The sequence below is a fragment of the Cynocephalus volans genome, chromosome 7, assembly GCF_027409185.1.
Source record: "Cynocephalus volans isolate mCynVol1 chromosome 7, mCynVol1.pri, whole genome shotgun sequence".
Lineage (NCBI taxonomy): Eukaryota > Metazoa > Chordata > Mammalia > Dermoptera > Cynocephalidae > Cynocephalus > Cynocephalus volans.
Genome location: NC_084466.1, coordinates 74,083,288 through 74,101,704, shown reverse-complemented (window position 1 = coordinate 74,101,704; position 18,417 = coordinate 74,083,288). Strand labels below are relative to the sequence as shown.

The 18,417-nt window shown below is 39.8% G+C and overlaps 1 protein-coding gene across 1 annotated transcript in view; it reads right to left on the bottom strand.

Annotated features, from left to right (window-relative positions):
• The window catches only part of CCDC169 (coiled-coil domain containing 169), a 63,244-nt gene that overhangs the window by 21,587 nt on the left and 23,240 nt on the right, over positions 1-18,417 (bottom strand). Inside the window, exons 5-6 of the mRNA XM_063103438.1 lie at positions 1,996-2,094; positions 1,720-1,773 (exon numbers count right to left, since the gene is read on the bottom strand). Of these exons, the coding sequence (XP_062959508.1) occupies positions 1,720-1,773; positions 1,996-2,094 (153 nt within the window). The remainder of the gene's footprint in view (positions 1-1,719; positions 1,774-1,995; positions 2,095-18,417) is intronic.

Here is an 18,417-nt window from a genome sequence, read left to right as displayed (position 1 = left end):
TGTCCCTGTCACAGGACAGGGGCTAGGGAGATCAGGAAAGAAAAACAAGAAAATAATATGACCTGTTTACTGGATTTTAGACCCTATTATGTGCCAAGCATTTCACTCAGCACTTCACATACATTATATCTCGAAACACTCACAAAACCCCTGCTAAGATACTGATACTTCCCTTCTACAGGCAAAGAAAGAGATTAAGGCCTATAAAGGTCACCCAATAAGTGCAGAGCTGGAATTCAAATCCAAATCTGCAATGGCTCTACAGTCTGTGATCTTTTCCTCATGCTATGGCCTCATAAAGGAGGTAGCATTTGTGCTAGATCTTGAAGGAAGTGGAATTGGCCTGTATAAGGAGAAGCATATTCCAAGATGAGTCTGAGGAAGGGCATGAGGGTGCCTGCACTGCAGGAGGAAACAATGATTCCAAGCCAGTATCAAGGGCCATGAAGTTGGAATTGAGTGCTCATTTTATGGACAAGAAACTATATGGACTGATCCTATCTTGTCTCAATTTCCTGCTTACCTTGGTCAACACTGCAAGTCCAAGCTTCCTTTTCCCCACTGTAGACCTGACTTTTATTCTTACATTTTTCTATACATCCCCTTATTGACTCCAATCCCCAAACCTAACTTTCTTCCTCTCATTCCTTTCACTGATCCCTCTAGAAACTCCAGATCAGCGATTAGCAGACTACTCTGTATGTCAAGCCTATCCTCAAGGTCCTCTATCTCACCTAACCTAGCTATGTCTTGAGGACTCCAACTCTTTTGAGTCTTCTTCTCTTGACTATCACTGTTGAAGCTCTTCAGAACTACATACCTTAGACTCTTTTCTTTTTGTCCTGTATATTCTCCCTGATGCATTTCATTCATTCACATGACTTCACTTACTATCTATATGCCAATAATTTCTAAATCTGTATCTCCAAACTTTATCTTTTTCTTGAGATTCATATATCTAACTGCTCTTTGGAAACTTCTGTTTGGATAACACACATTGAAAACTAAACTCATATCCTAATCTTAAAACATATACCAAAATAAATTTAATATGTATTAAATATTTAAAGATCAAATATTAAGCCATATACAAGTAAGTACTAAAAGAAGATGTGGTGAATGTTATGAAACATTAAGATTTACATGGTCTTTTTAACTGTGACATCAGAAATCATAAATAAGAGATAGCTCTAACAACATCAAAATGAAAAAATCTATAATACCAATTGTATCCTAAATAAAACTGAAAAGCAAATGAAAATCTGTGAAAAATACATGCACCATCTTTTATAATTTACTGATCACTTTCCTGTCCTGAATTTTAAGTACACACTTTCTACCAATAGAAATGCCATATCTATCTTAGACCTTACTATGCATAATCATGAAGTGAAGTGCCTTTAATTTCATGGTAGCAGAGGGATAGAGAATTTACTGTTTCAATTCTAGCAATTATGAATCAAACTAAAAAGATAGCTAAGGAAGCAAATATGCAAAATAATCTCAATCTTGGAAGTTGTTTTATCTCCTCTTTACCTCTTTATAAAACTATATACATATTTTCCTTTTTACCCTCCATATTTAGAAACTTGGTACCTTTTCTCCCATAATTCCAACATCTGTTACTCTACCAAATCAAATCAAAGCCTAGAAAAGTGAAAAACATAACTTATAGTAAAAGGGAACCCTTAGAATTTGGAAGTAAAAAAAAAAAGTTACCTGAGACATTTCAGCTAGGTATGTACGGCGTTCATTGTTGGTCTTGTGGTAAGCCTGTGTGATAGATACAAAAGTAAAGAATCCAACATAAGAGAAGACTGGCAATACTAGAAAGACTATTACTAAGGTAAGGTTTATGCCTCTATCCTTTTTTTTTAAAATGGTGTAGGAAGTATTTTTGTAAGAATTTTGTGATAATTATATAGTAGATTTGTAGGTAACATTGAAAATAATGGCAGTTTCAAAGGAATTGTTTAGTATAGAGTAAAAACAAACCTTTGATTCTTGCTCCAATCTAAGTGAGTAGTCTTTCACTTGATTTTCAAGACTCCTTTTTTCTTTTTCTAGCTGTTTAAGTAACATATTTAAGGATTCCTGAAAGTATAAATAGTAAATTTCTATATGTATTCACATTCTAAACAACAGCAAATGATCATCAATTTCGTTACTAGTGAATGCCTTCTACAGCTAACATTCTGTGATTCCATAATTCTATAACATGTACCTTCTAAGTAATAGTAATAATCACAATATTTATTGAACTCTAACAATAAACTATGTATTGTACTAAGTGCTTCCTATGTATCATTTCATTTAATCCTTGTTACAACTCTTGAGATAGCTAATATATTTCCATTTTGCTGTTGAGAAATTGCAGCTTATAGAGATTACGTAACTGGCCCCATGACATGCAGCTTATAAATGGTGGAACTGTAATTAGAACCCAGATAAAATGACTCCAAAGGCCACACATGCCGAACAACTATTGTATGTGTGTTCATACTATTGCTACCATCATAACAGAAAAGGTGCAAGCAAAGACATTTAAAGACTACACATTATTGCTAAGTATATATTTTAAGCCAATTTTTACTTCCTGGTGAAAACTACTTTAGAGATCTACAAGAACAGGATAGAAAAGGCATCCACAAAGAAGGAAAAGTTTAGGGCTCCTTTTTCATAAAAACAGGGAATGGAGTGGATTATTTTGATTTACATCAATAACTCTTGCATTTATACATAATTATAAATTGTTAGAGAAATGCACAATTAAAATATATAATTTTGATCTTCCTACCTGAGCTACACTAGTTTCCCAATAATTCATCAAATAAATGTAAGACAACCCTTAAATAAAAGCTTCAGCTATTTGTGATGAGGGATATCTGGATCAAGGTCTTAATTTCCATAACTGTCCTACTCTGTAATATTCTCACAATTCTCCTGGTTATCCCCTTATTGCTAGTCTACCACTCTACTTCTATCACCTTGGTTTGATAAACAGTCTTATTTTCCTGATCATATTTTTTCTCTTTTTTGTTTCACTGCATCCCCTACAAACTTCAGAACTTTCTTTTCTGAATGTTACTTTTCCTAAAGCCTCCTTCCCCATCTGATTTAGCTTTCCAGAGAGGACGTAGATGTGTACAGTTTCCTGGGTACCACTTAGAGAAATGTGGAAAAGCTTTCAAGAATCTTATAATCTCTCTACCTGGCCGACATGCCACTGAGGGCAGAAATCTGTACAGACTTGATGACTGGGGACGAGGAGCTCTGGGGAGGAGGCAAATGGATGGTCCTAAGGAAGTGGGGACAAAGGGTAAGATCTCTGTATTGCACTTCAATTCTCACCATAGAGAACCCACTACAGAAGAGGTATTAAACCAAGTGGACCAAGGACTTGGCCAGGAGATATCATATGGCTTCTGTCCTTCGTCACGCCAGTACTTGGACTATGAGCTCACAGACTAACCACAGTGGCTTAGATGGGTACTTTGCATTGGCTCAAAAGCATGGGTTCCCTCCCGCTGATCTGGGACAGCTGCTGCTCAGTGTCTGACTTGCTAGAAAGAGACACCAACATGAACCTCTGACATGGCACCATCCTTCAAGTAGAACAACCAGCCACTTGGTGGCAAGTTGATTATATTACATGCCTTCCATCCTGGAAAGAGCAAGAATTCATCCTGACCTGTGTTCCTGATACAGTTTTATATTTCCTACATACAGTGCCTCAGCCAACAACATGCTTTGGTAATCTATCAGTTCTGAGAGAGAAGGACGTTTTTACTATCCAGAAGGTTTCCTTTGGGTAAAAGACCAAGCTTACCATGCTGTTTCAGGAGGGATTGGCTGGACAGTCAGCTGAGTGATGTCCAAAACGGGCAGCCTAGCTTAATTAGTGACTCAAAACATATGACTTGAAGGCAGGATGTCTAGGCATTAAGGCTAAGCATTTGTAACAAAGGGCATCCATGCCACCACAAGACAACAAGTTGTGCCCATTTGCTGGATTCTTTATGGCTAGACTTATCTGCAGAGCCTGCCCCATGATCAGAGAACTGAACATTGGAACATGAAATTGGGAACTTGCCATTGGAACTTTAGTGCATTTGTGGCTTCCGGTAAACACATCAGCTGGTTTTAGTTCAATAGACCCAGGTGCCAATTTGCTCTAAATTTGCTTAGGTCTGGGTTGTTTAATCATCCCACACTTTTTAGTTCTTTCTTACACTCTGGGAGAACCATTAACGGGTGCCCTTACAGGGAAACTGTCACATGTGAGAACCTTTTCCAGAAAGTTCATATAGAGGAATAACTGTCCACCCCTCTGTCACTGCTCAGAAATGCTTGGCCCTGCCCAACTTGAATCTAGCATCTAGAAGTGACTTATGGTGATATTTGAACCTCCTCTGCCAACCCTTCAGCATAGGCACATAGTGTCCAGATTACCAAATGCATAGCCTTTGGGGAGGTACGTGATCTCATGCCTAGACAAAAGTATGAGGCCAGCCTGACCAACTGTCACGTAATGCTATTTGAACTGTACCATTATGACTGTGCCAGCACCTAATGAACAATAAACATCTCTATCTTCTTCTGGGTGTGAACAGTACATAATAAGTTGATTTACTGCTGTATCTGGTTCTCCTACTGGCCCTTGTCCAGGTAGTCTTGGACTCCTAACCTGTGCCACAAAGACTAGTTCCAATACCTAAATGGATGAAAGTGCTACTAGCCTTGAACTTCACTAAGGAATTCAAGTCTTCCTTCAAACGTGCTCTTAATTGTGGCTCAAGCCTTCAGTCATGAAATCCTGAAGATTCCCTACCCCGAATTAAAGGGAAAAGGTGGCTGGAGGGGTAAGGATTGGTTTATACTGGCTAGCCTGATATAGTGTCTTTAAAGAACTGTTCACATTCTGGGTTCTGCACTCAGACGTGCAGAACGATCTAAGCATAGGTCCAGAGTTAGTGGGCTTGGTTCCTGAACTACATATCTGTGCCCAGCTCTAAATCAGTCAGCTTTGGTGGGGGTGAGATATGCTATAGTTGGCCAGTCTATATAAGGTCCTCATCTGTGGACTAATGAGCTCTGGAGGACATATAAGGTAGTAAAACTCCTTTGGTATTAAGCATATGATTGATGGAGGGAGGAAAAATACAATTTTCTCAAGAAAGGGAGTTCTGTTCTAGAAGGCAGGGTAAATGCTGATCAAACAAAAATAAGTTGACCTCTTTAAAGGAGATGTTAAGGCCCAGGATTTGGTCATGGTATATGGGTTGCTGAAAGGAGTGGAGGAGGATCGAGGGGGAGGAGTATTAAAAGAAGCAGTTCAAGAAATTGTGTGGCTATAGTATTGGTTGAATTATTTATGTTCAAGTTTCCCAATATACTGGTAAAAAAGTAGAGAAGAGGGTTAGCTAGGGGCCAGAGCAATAATGCACTAAACTCATTTGGTTTAAAATGTTAGTCCCTAAACTAATTAAAACTAATTTCAGTAACTCCAATTATTTCTCATATTCTTATGAATTAAATTAAAAATCTTCAAGTCAAATTCTCTCAACTCTTGTTGGTCATGATCTAGGTCACTAAATCTGTTAAAGGAAATATACAAAGAAAAATGGAAGCAGCCGATTTAAATCTCCACAAAGCAAAACTGCAAGATATTATAGAGCTCATACCTTCCCCAAACAAGCTAATTCTCTAAACACTTTACTTATTCTCTCTTAGATACTTGTTAATAATTATTAGAATTTTTAAAACTTTATTAAGAGGATAATTAGGTAAGCTGAAACAGGGCAAGTTTTGGTCTCTCAAAATAATACTAGTGATAAAACAAATTCCTTGGAAGTGATGATTCTCAACCATGCATATTTGATTAACATTCTTACGAAAACATAATTGGGTGATATTTCTCAAGCAGGCATTATTCTTCTTTGAAAAATAATTATGCATTGGCATCATGAGTGGCTTCCAGTTCCCTTTCCCCAAATACAAACTTGTTCCAGAAGAAAATCAATGAAAGCTGAACAATGTAAGAAGCTAAACTGAATTATTTTACAGAAAATTAGATTCTTATGAAATAAACTGCTCAAGTGTGAAGAGCTTTTGAAGGAACAATTAGGGAGTGATGGAAGTGGCTCAACATTGTGCTGCACAGACCCTTGTTCCAAGGATTCCAAGCTTAGGCTACCATAGTAATATGGATCAGTTACATAATTTATTAAATACATTTAGAGTTGCAAAAGAAAATCTAACCTTTTAAATATTGCTTCAATGAGAAAATATACTTCCTCTAAAAGAAGTTATCTTACAAATCATCCAGTAGAATACAAATTATTTTTATATTAAAGATGACATGAATAGATATGAGTTAAAAGTCTGGGGAGAGGCCTCTGCAGCAGTGGGTTCTCTAGCCCTTACTAGGAAAGGGTTGGCCACCTCTGCGTACCCAGAGGGTCCAGGTGGAGTTGTAGAGTCAACATCCTCAGGGACATCTATCCAGTTTTCAGGATCCCTGGTCATCCCTATCAGAGGCCCTGCCCTTCACATGACAGACCTGCCTGGGCTGAGCATTCAAATGCCTCTGGAGCTCTGCGACTCTCACAATTAGGTCTCCAGCCTACTGTTCTATTGTGTCTGCCCTTCCACTACTTGTACAGAGGACCTCTTAAGAAGCTATACCCAAGGCTCTCTGGTTTCACACTAAGCTAACAGTTCTCAGTCTCTCATCATCCTTATGCAGGGTGTCAATAACTTAGCAGTAACCCCATATTTTTCAAATACCTGCATCACGGCTTCTTTCACAGTATTCCACTCGACCAGGACATTTTCCTAGGTCACCATCAGTGAAGTCTTTAGTAATTGAACTGCCACCTTGGGCCAGTCTATTGGTGTCACATCTACCAATCAAGACAGATCCTTTGCCTGCCACGCAGAGAATGAGCCAGTCACAAATCATCATCTTAGCTCCTGTTTTCTCTAACCACTGTCAGTGCCCCTAGTTTTAGACCTGGTCTTCAGAGAAGCAGACACCAAGATGGGACAAAATGTACAAGGATCACGTTACTGGAAATGCCTGTGTGAGAGGAAATAGGGAGGGAGCAGAGGAGGTGCAGAGAGCAGTCTGAATGCAATGCAAGTCTGAGCCCTAGTGAAGAGGGGAGGGAGAGAACGTTGGCTGGAAGTGGAAGCGTCCTAGGCTGTCATGCAGGTAAAGTTTGGCAAAGCCATTAGGGAAACGTAAGCCAAAGTCAGCCAACAGTGGAGTCCCATGTTTCACAGGAATGGGTCTACCTTAGTATCTCCGCTGCACTTGATCATGAGCAGGGAACAGCCTTTGGGAAGTGTGGTTTCGATATAAAAGCAGAGATGGATTTCAAAGCCCAGAACCTGGGGTCTTCTGTAAATTAACCTCCTGTCCTGGGGAGTCTGTGAGATGCATTGTCTGAGACACCACACTGTCTTTTCTTAAGGGCATTTCAGTTTTTCAACAGGGGAATCCTTCAATCTCCTACCCTATAAGGTTTAATTCTAGCTGCCAGTTTTCTGAGAGTAGGGCAGGGGAAGAAAGCTGAGAGTTCCATTATTCAGGTTGAATATTTTCATTTAATCCTGTCATTCTTAGACCTGTACCTCACTCACCTTTCCCTGCATCTGAAGCCCCAAAGGACAGAGCTATTGCAGTTTAATTTCTCAAGAAAATAGACTGCTAACTGAAGGAGAGTACTCTGGCTACATGGGGTGGCAGAGGGGTCCCAGCGGCAACTGCTCCTCGTGTATGTGTTCAGTTCATCTCCCAGTTTTCAGCTCCTTTCTCGCCCCCACCTTCGTCCGTACCAGACACTGCCAAGCTCCATGCATGAAGCAGGTCTGAAGAGTGACTGCCTTGTTTTCACCGTGTCCCTCTCTGCTGCCACTTTGTTGTTGTCTCCTCAACTTCAAGTCAGGTACTAGTCTTCCAGCTACAGCCTTCCACAATTTGTCTAACTCTCTCACCTGCTGAGATATCCTTCTCTATTCTTCTTATCCATTCACTTCAATTACCAACCATCATTTCTCTGCTAATAAATATCATGTCTAATTCTAAAAATAGGGCCCTGGGTGCCTATTCTTAACATTTTCTTGACGCTTCACAGTCAACCTCACAAAATAATGATTTTACTTACACAAATTGTACACCAATAAACTCCATTTTTTCAATGGCACCAAGCACAGTTTTCCCATTTTACATGGGCCATTTGGATTTGGTTAGATGGGAGTTCATTAGAAATTTTGAGCTTGGGGATTCGGTCTTCAAGATGGCAGTGGCTGCGGTGGTTGGCGCAGAGTAGCTGAGGTAGAAAAGGAGGCCACTGGGCCTTAGGCAGCCAGGAAACTTGTGGACCTTCCTCTTGCTGTCTCTTAAGGGAGGACTGCTGCTGGTGGCCGGTCGTGGGGGCTGACCACCACTTTGCCCTTGGCAGGAGAGGCTGCCTCGTTTACAGGCAACAGCTTTGAAGTATGGAGCAGGAAAAGAACTGTTTCTTAGCTGCAAAAGCGAGTCTCTAAACAGGGAACACGGAACCAGGGCTGCTGTGGATGCAGCCAGGATCCCGGAGGCCGGGGCCGCGCTGAAGGCGGCCAGCTGCCCTATTCAGGATTCGAGGTTTCAGGCTGGCATAAAAGAAGATTCCTGGGAGCGCCCGAGCTGCGCCGCGGGACCCACGGAGCAGCCCGAGGTGGCAGCGGCAGAGAACGGGGACGGCGACAAAGCAGAGGCAGAGAGGGAGCCGCCCAACCTGGCACAGCCCTATGAGTGACCCCCAACCCGGCCCTGCTCGGGGGGCAGACGCCCGCCCGGCTTCCGCCTGCATCACCAGGCCACTCACCACCCCCGGGGCTGCCTCCATTTTCTCAGGTGGTGGCAGCTCCGGCCCGGCTCAGCCAAGCCTGTACTCCTCGCCCGGCTCGGCTCCTCACTGAGCCTTCCCACTTGCTTGACCCGGCACGGGGCTACCCGGTGCCTGTGGGCTGGCCTCCCCTCCCACTCCCTCCGCGGTTCTCTGGCAGGGCATGTGGCGTGGGGCATCCTAGGCCAGCGTTGGGAGGGCAAGGAAGGACAGGCTGGGCAGACTGTCACTCCACCGCACCCTGGGCTCCGGCCCCCGGTAAACTTCCTGTTACTGGGGAGGCAGATACCATCTCTGCGGCCACCAGTTCGGAAAAACACCTAACCGATTTCTGGTTAGGAATAGTGTGGTTGGAGAGTTCCCAAGTCCGCTTGAACCTGAAGGAGAGCTGACTGCGGGCGGTCACCCGACTAGGTCCGCCCCGGGGGGATACAAAGGTGAACTGTGTGCTGTGGGCTCCTCCCCTGAGGAGCTCACGCTCTGGTGTGGGAGATAAGACAAGTACACAAATAACCGCAATACCAGGAGGAAGGTGATAACTCCCGAGAAAGATCTACACAGTGCTACAAAGGCACCCAGAGCGACCGGTCGTCTGCGCCTAGCAGAAACCTGGTAGACTTCCTGGGCGAGGCAGTGCCGAGCAGGGCCTTGAAGGCCCAGCTGATAGACGAGGGTTGCAGAAGACATGTCCCAGCCCAGCCCAGTGCGCACAGAGCAGGGAGACATCCGGCTAGGGAGGCGGAGACTCGACAGAAACCACACACCCTGTGGGGTCGCCACTGCACGATCCAACAGCCCGGGCAAGAGCGCACGGAACAGGGAGAAGTCCTGCATGGGAAGTGAAAGCTCAGCAGAGACCACACACCCTGCGGTACCGCCCCGTGATCCAGCAGCCCAGCAGAGTCCAAGCTGACCAGAGAGGTGGCTCCCTGGAGAGGCCTAAGAACCGAGGCAACCATACACACAAGGCACTAGAGGCCAACTGAGCAGTCACGGAGGTAGCCATACCAAATTGGCAACCACAGCAACATCTTAGTTAGTCAATAGTCTCAAACTGGTGGACTGTGAAACCCCCTGCCACAATGAATAAACATCAAAAAAAGATACCAGAAATACAAAAAAATCAAGAAAGTACATCACCAAAAGTTAATAAATCTCAAACTCTAGATCCTATAGAACAAGAAGCCCTTGAAATGACTGACAAGGAAATTCGAGTGATAATTCTAAGGAAACTGAATGAGATACAAGAAAACTCAGTTAGACATCATGATGAAATGAGGAAAAGTATACAGGATCTGAAAGAGGAAATGTACAAGGAAATCAATGTCCTGAAAAAAAATGTAGCAGAACTTGCTGAACTGAAGAAGGTATTCAGCGAAATAAAAAACACAACGGAGAGTTTAACCAGCAGGCTTGTCGAAGTTGAAGAGAACCTCTGAACTTGAAGATGGGCTGTTTGAAATAACACAAGCAGACAAACAGAAAGAAAAAAGAATCAAAGACATTGAAGAAAATCTGAGAGAGATATCAGACAACCTTAAGCACTCAAATATCCGAGTTATGGGTATTCCAGAAGGGGAGGAAAACGGAGATTTCACTGAAAATATATTCAACAAAATAGTGGCAGAAAACTTCCCAGGTATAGGAAAAATCACAGATCTTCAGATCCAGGAAGCTCAACGATCTCCAAACATATTCAACCCAAAAAGGCCTTCTCTAAGACATGTTATAGTCAAATTGGCAAAACTCAGAGACAAAGAGAGAATCTTAAAAGCTGCAAGAGAGAAACGTCAAATCACCTATAAGGGAGCCCCAATCAGGCTAACATTAGACTTTTCATCACAAACCCTAAAAGCTAGAAAGGAATGGGATGATACATTCAAAATAGTAAAAGACAAGGACTGCCAGCAAAGAATACTCTACCCTGCAATGCTATCCTTCCGAAATGAAGGGCAAATAGTATATTTCTCAGACAAACAAAAACTGCGGGAGTTCACTACCACACGACCACTCTTACAAGAAATCCTCAAGGGAGTACTGGGTTTGGTTCCTGAAAAATAGCTACTACTGCCATGAAAACCCAAGAAAAATCAATACCCACTAGTATAATAAAAATGGCATTCATGAAGAGAAAACAAACAAACAAAAACGCTATCTACAACCTAAGGAACCAACAAACAAAGAAACCAAACAGTAAATAAAAAAACAAGGAACAAAAGACACCTAAGACAACCAAACAACCAATAAAATGCTAGGAATAAATCAACACCTTTCAATAACAACTCTTAATGTAAAAGGCTTAAATTCCCCAATCAAAAGACACAGACTGGCTGACTGGATCAAAAAGCAGGACCCAACTATATGCTGCCTACAAGAGACCCACCTCACCCATAAAGATTCACACAGACTAAGAGTGAAAGGATGGAAAAAGATTTACCATGCAAACAGAAAAGAAAAACGAGCTGGAGTAGCTATTCTTATATCTGACAAAATAGACTTTAAACTAAAAACCATAAAAAGAGACAATGAGGGACACTACTTAATGATAAAAGGACTGATCCATCAAGAAGACATAACAATCATAAATATGTACGCACCCAATGTTGGAGCAGCCTGATTTCTCTATTAGACCTAAAGAAAGAAATAGACACTAATACCATAATAGCAGGGGACCTGAACACCCCACTGTCAATATTAGACAGATCATCTAGGCAAAGAATCAGTAGAGAAACACAAGATCTAAACAAGACTCTAGATCAATTGGAATTGGCAGATATCTACAGAACATTCCATCCAACAACCTCAGAATATTCATTCTTCTCATCAGCACATGGATCATTCTCCAGGATAGATCATATATTAGGTCAAATATCAAGTCTCAATAAATTCAAAAAAATTGGAATAATCCCATGTATTTTCTCAGACTGCAATGGATTAAAACTAGAAATTAACAACAAACGAAACTCTGGAAACTATACAAACACATGGAAATTAAACAGCATTCTACTTAATGACATATGGGTCCAAGAAGAAATCACGCAGGAAATCAAAAAATTTATTGAAAATAATGATACATCAAACAAAAACCTGTGGGATACTGCAAAAGCAGTATTAAGGGGGAAATTTATTGCATTAAATGCTCGCCTCAGAAGAATGGAAAGATGGCAATTGAACAACCTAACAGTTCACCTTAAAGAACTAGAAAAAGAAGAACAATCCAAACCTAAAGTTAGCAGACAGAAAGAAATCATTAAGATCAGAGCAGAACTGAATGAAATTGAAACCAAAAAAACAATACAAAAGATCAATGAATCAAAAAGTTGGTTTTTTGAAAAGATAAATAAAATTGACAAACCATTAGCATGGTTAACAAAAAAAAAGAAGAGAGAAGACTCAAATAACAAAAATTAGAAATGAAAAAGGCGATATTACAATAGATTCATCTGAAATACAAGGAATCATTCGAGACTACTATAAACAAATATACGCCAACAAATTTGAAAATCTGGAAGAAATGGATAAATTTCTGGACACACACAAGCTCCCAAAACTGAACCATGAAGACGTAGAAAATTTGAGCAGACTAATAACAATAAAGGAGATTGAAGCTGTTATCAGAAGGCTCCCAACAAACAAAAGCCCAGGACCACATGGATTCACAGCAGAATTTTACCAAACATTCAAAGAGGAATTGACACCGATTCTTTACAAACTATTCCAAAAGATTGAAACACACTCAAATCTCCCAAACTCATTCTATGAAGCAAACATCATCCTGATACCAAAACCAGGTAAAGATACAACCAAAAAAGAAAACTACAGGCCGATATCCTTGATGAATATAGATGCAAAAATCCTCACTAAAATACTAGCAAACAGAATACAGCAACACATACGTAAAATTATTCACCACGATCAAGTGGGATTCATCCCAGGGATGCAAGGTTGGTTCGACATATGCAAATCAATAAATGTGATACACCATATTAATAAACTCAAACACAAGGACCATATGATCATCTCTATAGATGCTGAAAAAGCATTTGATAAAGTTCAGCACTCATTCATGACAAAGACCCTCTATAAGTTAGGTATAGAGGGAAAGTATCTCAACATAATTAAAGCCATATATGACAAACCCACTGCCAACATCATCCTGAATGGGGAAAAGCTGAAAGCTTTTCCTTTAAGAACAGGAACTAGACAAGGATGCCCACTCTCACCACTCCTATTCAACATAGTGTTGGAAGTACTAGCCAGAGCAATCAGAGAAGAGAAGGAAATAAAGGGCATTCAGATTGGAAAAGATGAAGTCAAACTGTCCCTGTTTGCAGATGACATGATCCTATATATCGAACAGCCTAAAACCTCTACAAAAAAACTCTTGGAATTGATAAATGATTTCAGCACAGTAGCAGGATACAAAATCAACACACAAAAATCAGTAGCATTTCTTTTCTCCAATAGTGAACATGCAGAATGAGAAATCAAGAAAGCCTGCCCATTTACAATAGCCACCAAAAAAATAAAATACTTAGGAATTGAGTTAACCAAGGAGGTGAAAAATCTCTATAATGAGAACTACAAACCACTGCTGAGAGAAATTAGAGAGGATACAAGAAGATGGAAAGATATCCCATGCTCTTGGATTGGAAGAATCAACATAGTGAAAATGTCCATACTACCCAAAGTGATATACAAATTCAATGCAATCCCCATCAAAATTCCAAAGACATTTTTCTCAGAAATGGAAAGAACTATGCAGACATTTATATGGAATAATAAAAGACCATGCATAGCCAAAGCAATGCTGAGCAAAAAAAAAAAAATAAAGCTGGAGGCATAACACTACCTGACTTTAAGCTATACTACAAAGCTATAATAACCAAAACAGTATGGTACTGGCATAAAAACAGACACACTGACCAATGGAATAGAATAGAGAATCCAGAAATCAACCCACACACTTACTCCCATCTGATCTTTGACAAACGCACCAAGCCTATTCACTGGGGAAGGGACTGCCTCTTCAGCAAATGGTGCTGGGATAACTGGATATCCATATGCAGGAGAATGAAACTAGATCCATACCTCTCACCATATACTAAAATCAACTCAAAATGGATTAAGGATTTAAATATACACCCTGAAACAATAAAACTTCTCAAAGAAAACATAGGAGAAACACTTCAGGAAATAGGACTGGACACAGACTTCATGAATACGACCCCAAAAGCACGGGCAATGAAAGGAAAAATAAACAAATGGGATTATATCAAACTAAAAAGCTTCTGCACAGCAAAAGAAACAATTAACTGAGTTAAAAGTCAACCAACAGAGTGGGAGAAAATATTTGCAAAATATACATCTGACAAAGGATTAATATCCAGAATATATAAGGAACTCAAACAACTTTACAAGAAGAAAACAAGCAACCCAATTAAAAAATGGGTAAAAGAGCTAAGTAGGCATTTCTCTAAGGAAGATATACAAATGGCCAACAGATATATGAAAAAATGCTCAACACCACTCAGCATCCGGGAAATGCAAATCAAAACCACACTGAGATACCATCTAACCCCAGTGAGGATGGCTAAAATCCAAAAGACTCTGAATGATAAATGCTGGCGAGGTGGTGGAGAAAAAGGAACTCTCATACATTGTTGGTGGGACTGCAAAATGGTGCAGCCTCTATGGAATATGGTATGGAGGTTCCTCAAACAATTGCAGATAGATCTACCATACGACCCAGCTATCCCACTGTTGGGAATATACCCAGAGGAATGGAAATCATCAAGTCGAAGGTATACCTGTTCCCCAATGTTCATCGCAGCACTCTTTACAATAGCCAAGAGTTGGAACCAGCCCATATGTCCATCATCAGATGAGTGGATACGGAAAATATGGTATATCTACACAATGGAATACTACTCAGCTATAAAAACGAATGAAATACTGCCATTTGCAACAACATGGATGGACCTTGAGAGAATTATATTAAGTGAAACAAGTCAGGCATAGAAAGAGAAATACCACATGTTCTCACTTATTGGTGGGAGCTAAAAATTAATATATAAATTCACACACACACACACACACACACACAATAACCGGGGGGTGGGCAGGGAAGAAGATATAACAACCACAATTACTTGAAGTTGATACGACAAGCAAACAGAGGGGACATTGGTGGGGGTGACGGGGGGAGGGAGGAGGGAGGGAGGTTTTGGTGATGGGCAACAATAATCAGCCACAATGTATATCGACAAATTAAAAAAAAATAAAATAAAATAAAAAAAAAAATAAAATAAAAAAAAGAAATTTTGAGCTTGGGAAGAAGAGCATAGGTTTGTGAGACAGGAACATGTGGGAGTGAACATACCAAATGAAGAACTGTAGTAGCCATCTGAAAAAAGTTTCCTAACAGAGCTGAAGCCCCCAGATACGTGCTGCCTCCCTTATTAGTTTCACACCCAAAAACGTGTTAACTAAAATGGGAACCATTCCAATTAAGTAAATTTTTTAAAGCACAATAATCTTAATACTTCAGTAATATTTCTTTAATAATTTTATACTAAAACTCTATGAATCCTAAAATAGATCACATTTGAGATTGACAACCTGCTCTGATATTTGAGTTAGAAAATTCACTAATTTTTTATTTAAAAATTTTTATACTGTACTAATTTCATAAGCCTTATAGATACCATGCAGAAAATGTATTGCGCAGCAACTTCAATTTTACTAACTCCAAAATGAACTAGATATCTTAAAAATGATTTTATTAGAGGAACAGCCTCTCTCATCCCATCACTTCCAATTTTCCAGAAGACCCATAGCTTAATGTTCTTTATCTTTCCAAGGAGGTGTTTTTATCTGATCATATCAACAGTAATCATATACTAGAAAACAGCAGCCTGCAAAAAAAAAGTAAAGCTAAATTGAAGACTCTACTAGAAAATAATCCACAAAAAATCACGTGGAAAAAAATTAATTCTTTTATCATAAAATAACTGTTTTGTTTTGTTTTTGACACTAATCAGTCTTAGCATTCCAAGCATATCATGTTTCATCTATGCTCTTGTTTTAATCTGCTTTTAAAAGGCCATTTTCGAAGAGTAAGAATGAGAAATTACTTTGAAAAGGAACAGGGTAGGAATAAGAAATTTCAGGATATTATTTACATACCTGAAATAAAATATTCTTTCTTTTAGAAAAAAAAGTCCCTCTCCTCTATCCCAAGCACAAAGGAAGTTCTACCAGCTATATACTTTTAAAAAATATTGGTAATTGCTATGCTAAAGAACACACAAAAAGTACAGTTAAAAAAAAAAAACGCAAAACACTCCATTGAATGCTTACAAGTCAAAAACACGAGAAAACCATTTAATCACAGCTCGCAGATACTCAGTACTTTTCAAAAAAGGAAATTGCAACAATGAAAGAACACAGCATTCTTCATGCTTAACACCAAGTGCCCCCTTGTGGACAACACTGTCATTAAAATCTGTTTAAACTACTGTCTGATTCGAAGCTATACACCTGTCTCAAAACTGACCACTCTGATCTCTGGGGAGAACACATACCTAGTGAGTTCTACGACAGAATACCTCAGGAGGCAGTCTCAGACTGAGTCTCCAGATTACCAGCAGACAGATGGCCCGTGGGAATTCCACTTCGTGCTTTGTTTATACCACACTCTTGAGAATCCAAGACCCCTTCAGTAATCCTTTCACTATATAGTTGACATATCACTTTAATCACTTTAATATATTTTAAGTGCAATATATTAATGGGTGTCAACAGTGCTTTAGGGTCATTAATTTTAATGCCTGGTTATCAGTTTCTAAAATGTATATTCCTGACTTTATTATTTATCATTATACAATGTAATTGATCTTCATGGCCCTTTAGCAATTCCTCCCTTTCCCCCCTCTTTCTCCCCTTTTTCCCACCCCCGACAACCTGTTTTGTTCTCTTCCCTTAACAAGCTCAAAGACTTATTGTGACTGTTCTCTTTTTTTTCCTTCTATTTATTTATTTTTATTAGCTCCAACATATAAGTGAGAACATGTAGTATTTCTCTTTCTGTGCTTGGCTAACTTCACTTAACAAATTTTCTCTAAGTTCATCCATGTGTCTGTGAATGGCAGAATTTCATTCTTTTTATAGCAGAGTAATGGTCCACTGTGTAAATATACCACATTTTCCTTATCCGCTCATCCAGTGATGGGCATTTAGGTTGGTTCCATCTCTTGGCTATTGTAAATACAGCTGCAATAAATATGGGAGTACAGGTATCCCTTTGACATGATGATTTCCATTCCTTTGAGTATATACCCAGCAGTGAGATTGCTGGCTCATATGGCAGTTCTATCTGCAGTTGTTTGAGGAACCTCCATACCATTTTCCATAACGGCTGCACCAGTTTACAGTCCCACCCACAGTGTAGGAGGGGTCCCCTTTCTCTACATCCTCGCTAGCATTTGTTACTCTCAGTCTTTTTGATATTAGCCAGCCTAATTGAAGTGAGATGATATCTCAGTGTGGTTTTGATTTGCATTTCCCAGATGCCAAGTGATGTTGAGCATTTTTTCATGTTGTCTGTTGGCCATTCTTATAACTGCTTTTGAGAAATGCCTATTCAGCTCCTTTGCCCATTTTTTAATTGGGTTACTTGTTTTTTTGCTAAGTTGTTTGAGTTCCTCATATATTCTGGATATTAATCCTTTGTCAGATGCATATTTTGCAAATATTTTCTCCCACTCTGTTGGTTGTCTTTTTGCTCTGTTGATTATTTCTTTTTCTGTGAAGAAGCTTTTTAGTTTGATATAATCCCATTTATTTTTCCTTTTGTTGTCTGTGCTTTTGGAGTTGTATTCATAAAGTCTATACCCAGTACTACTTCCTCAAGTGTTTCCCCTATGTTTTCTTTTAGGAGTTTTATAGTTTCAGGATGTATATTTAATTCTTTAATCCATTTTGAGTCAATTTTGGTATATGGTGAGAGGTACGGGTCTAGTTTCATTCTATACTCCTGACTTTATAAACAAAATTTCTAAGAATATTCTGAAGGTGGAAATGACCAGAGTGAGCCCAGTGGGAGCATGACTGACTGAGTGTGCAGTGAGATAATAGGTCCAGAAAGACCCAAATTGGGCTGGATGTTTGTCCAGGGCCCCACAAAGCAGCACAACTGAAAGACGAATCTGGATCACAATGAAGGAAAGAAATGAATGTCAAAGTAAGGAAAATGGTATGGGACATCAATGGATGAAGAAAAGATAGAGCAGATCAATGAGTAATGAGACTGGAAGTCAGAGTGTGGAACATAAAATGGACCAAAATAGAGAATGACATGAAGGGAAAGTCTTGTTTCTCTGAAGGACCAGGTGTGTGATAAAGAGAATGGCCCGATGGTTTTAAAGAATTTTATAAGACTTAAAAACCATCTTTTCCTTCAAGCTTCTCCTGCTAAGCAGGACAAGAAGAGGGGTCTTCTGGTCTGTCCTGTGGAAAGCTG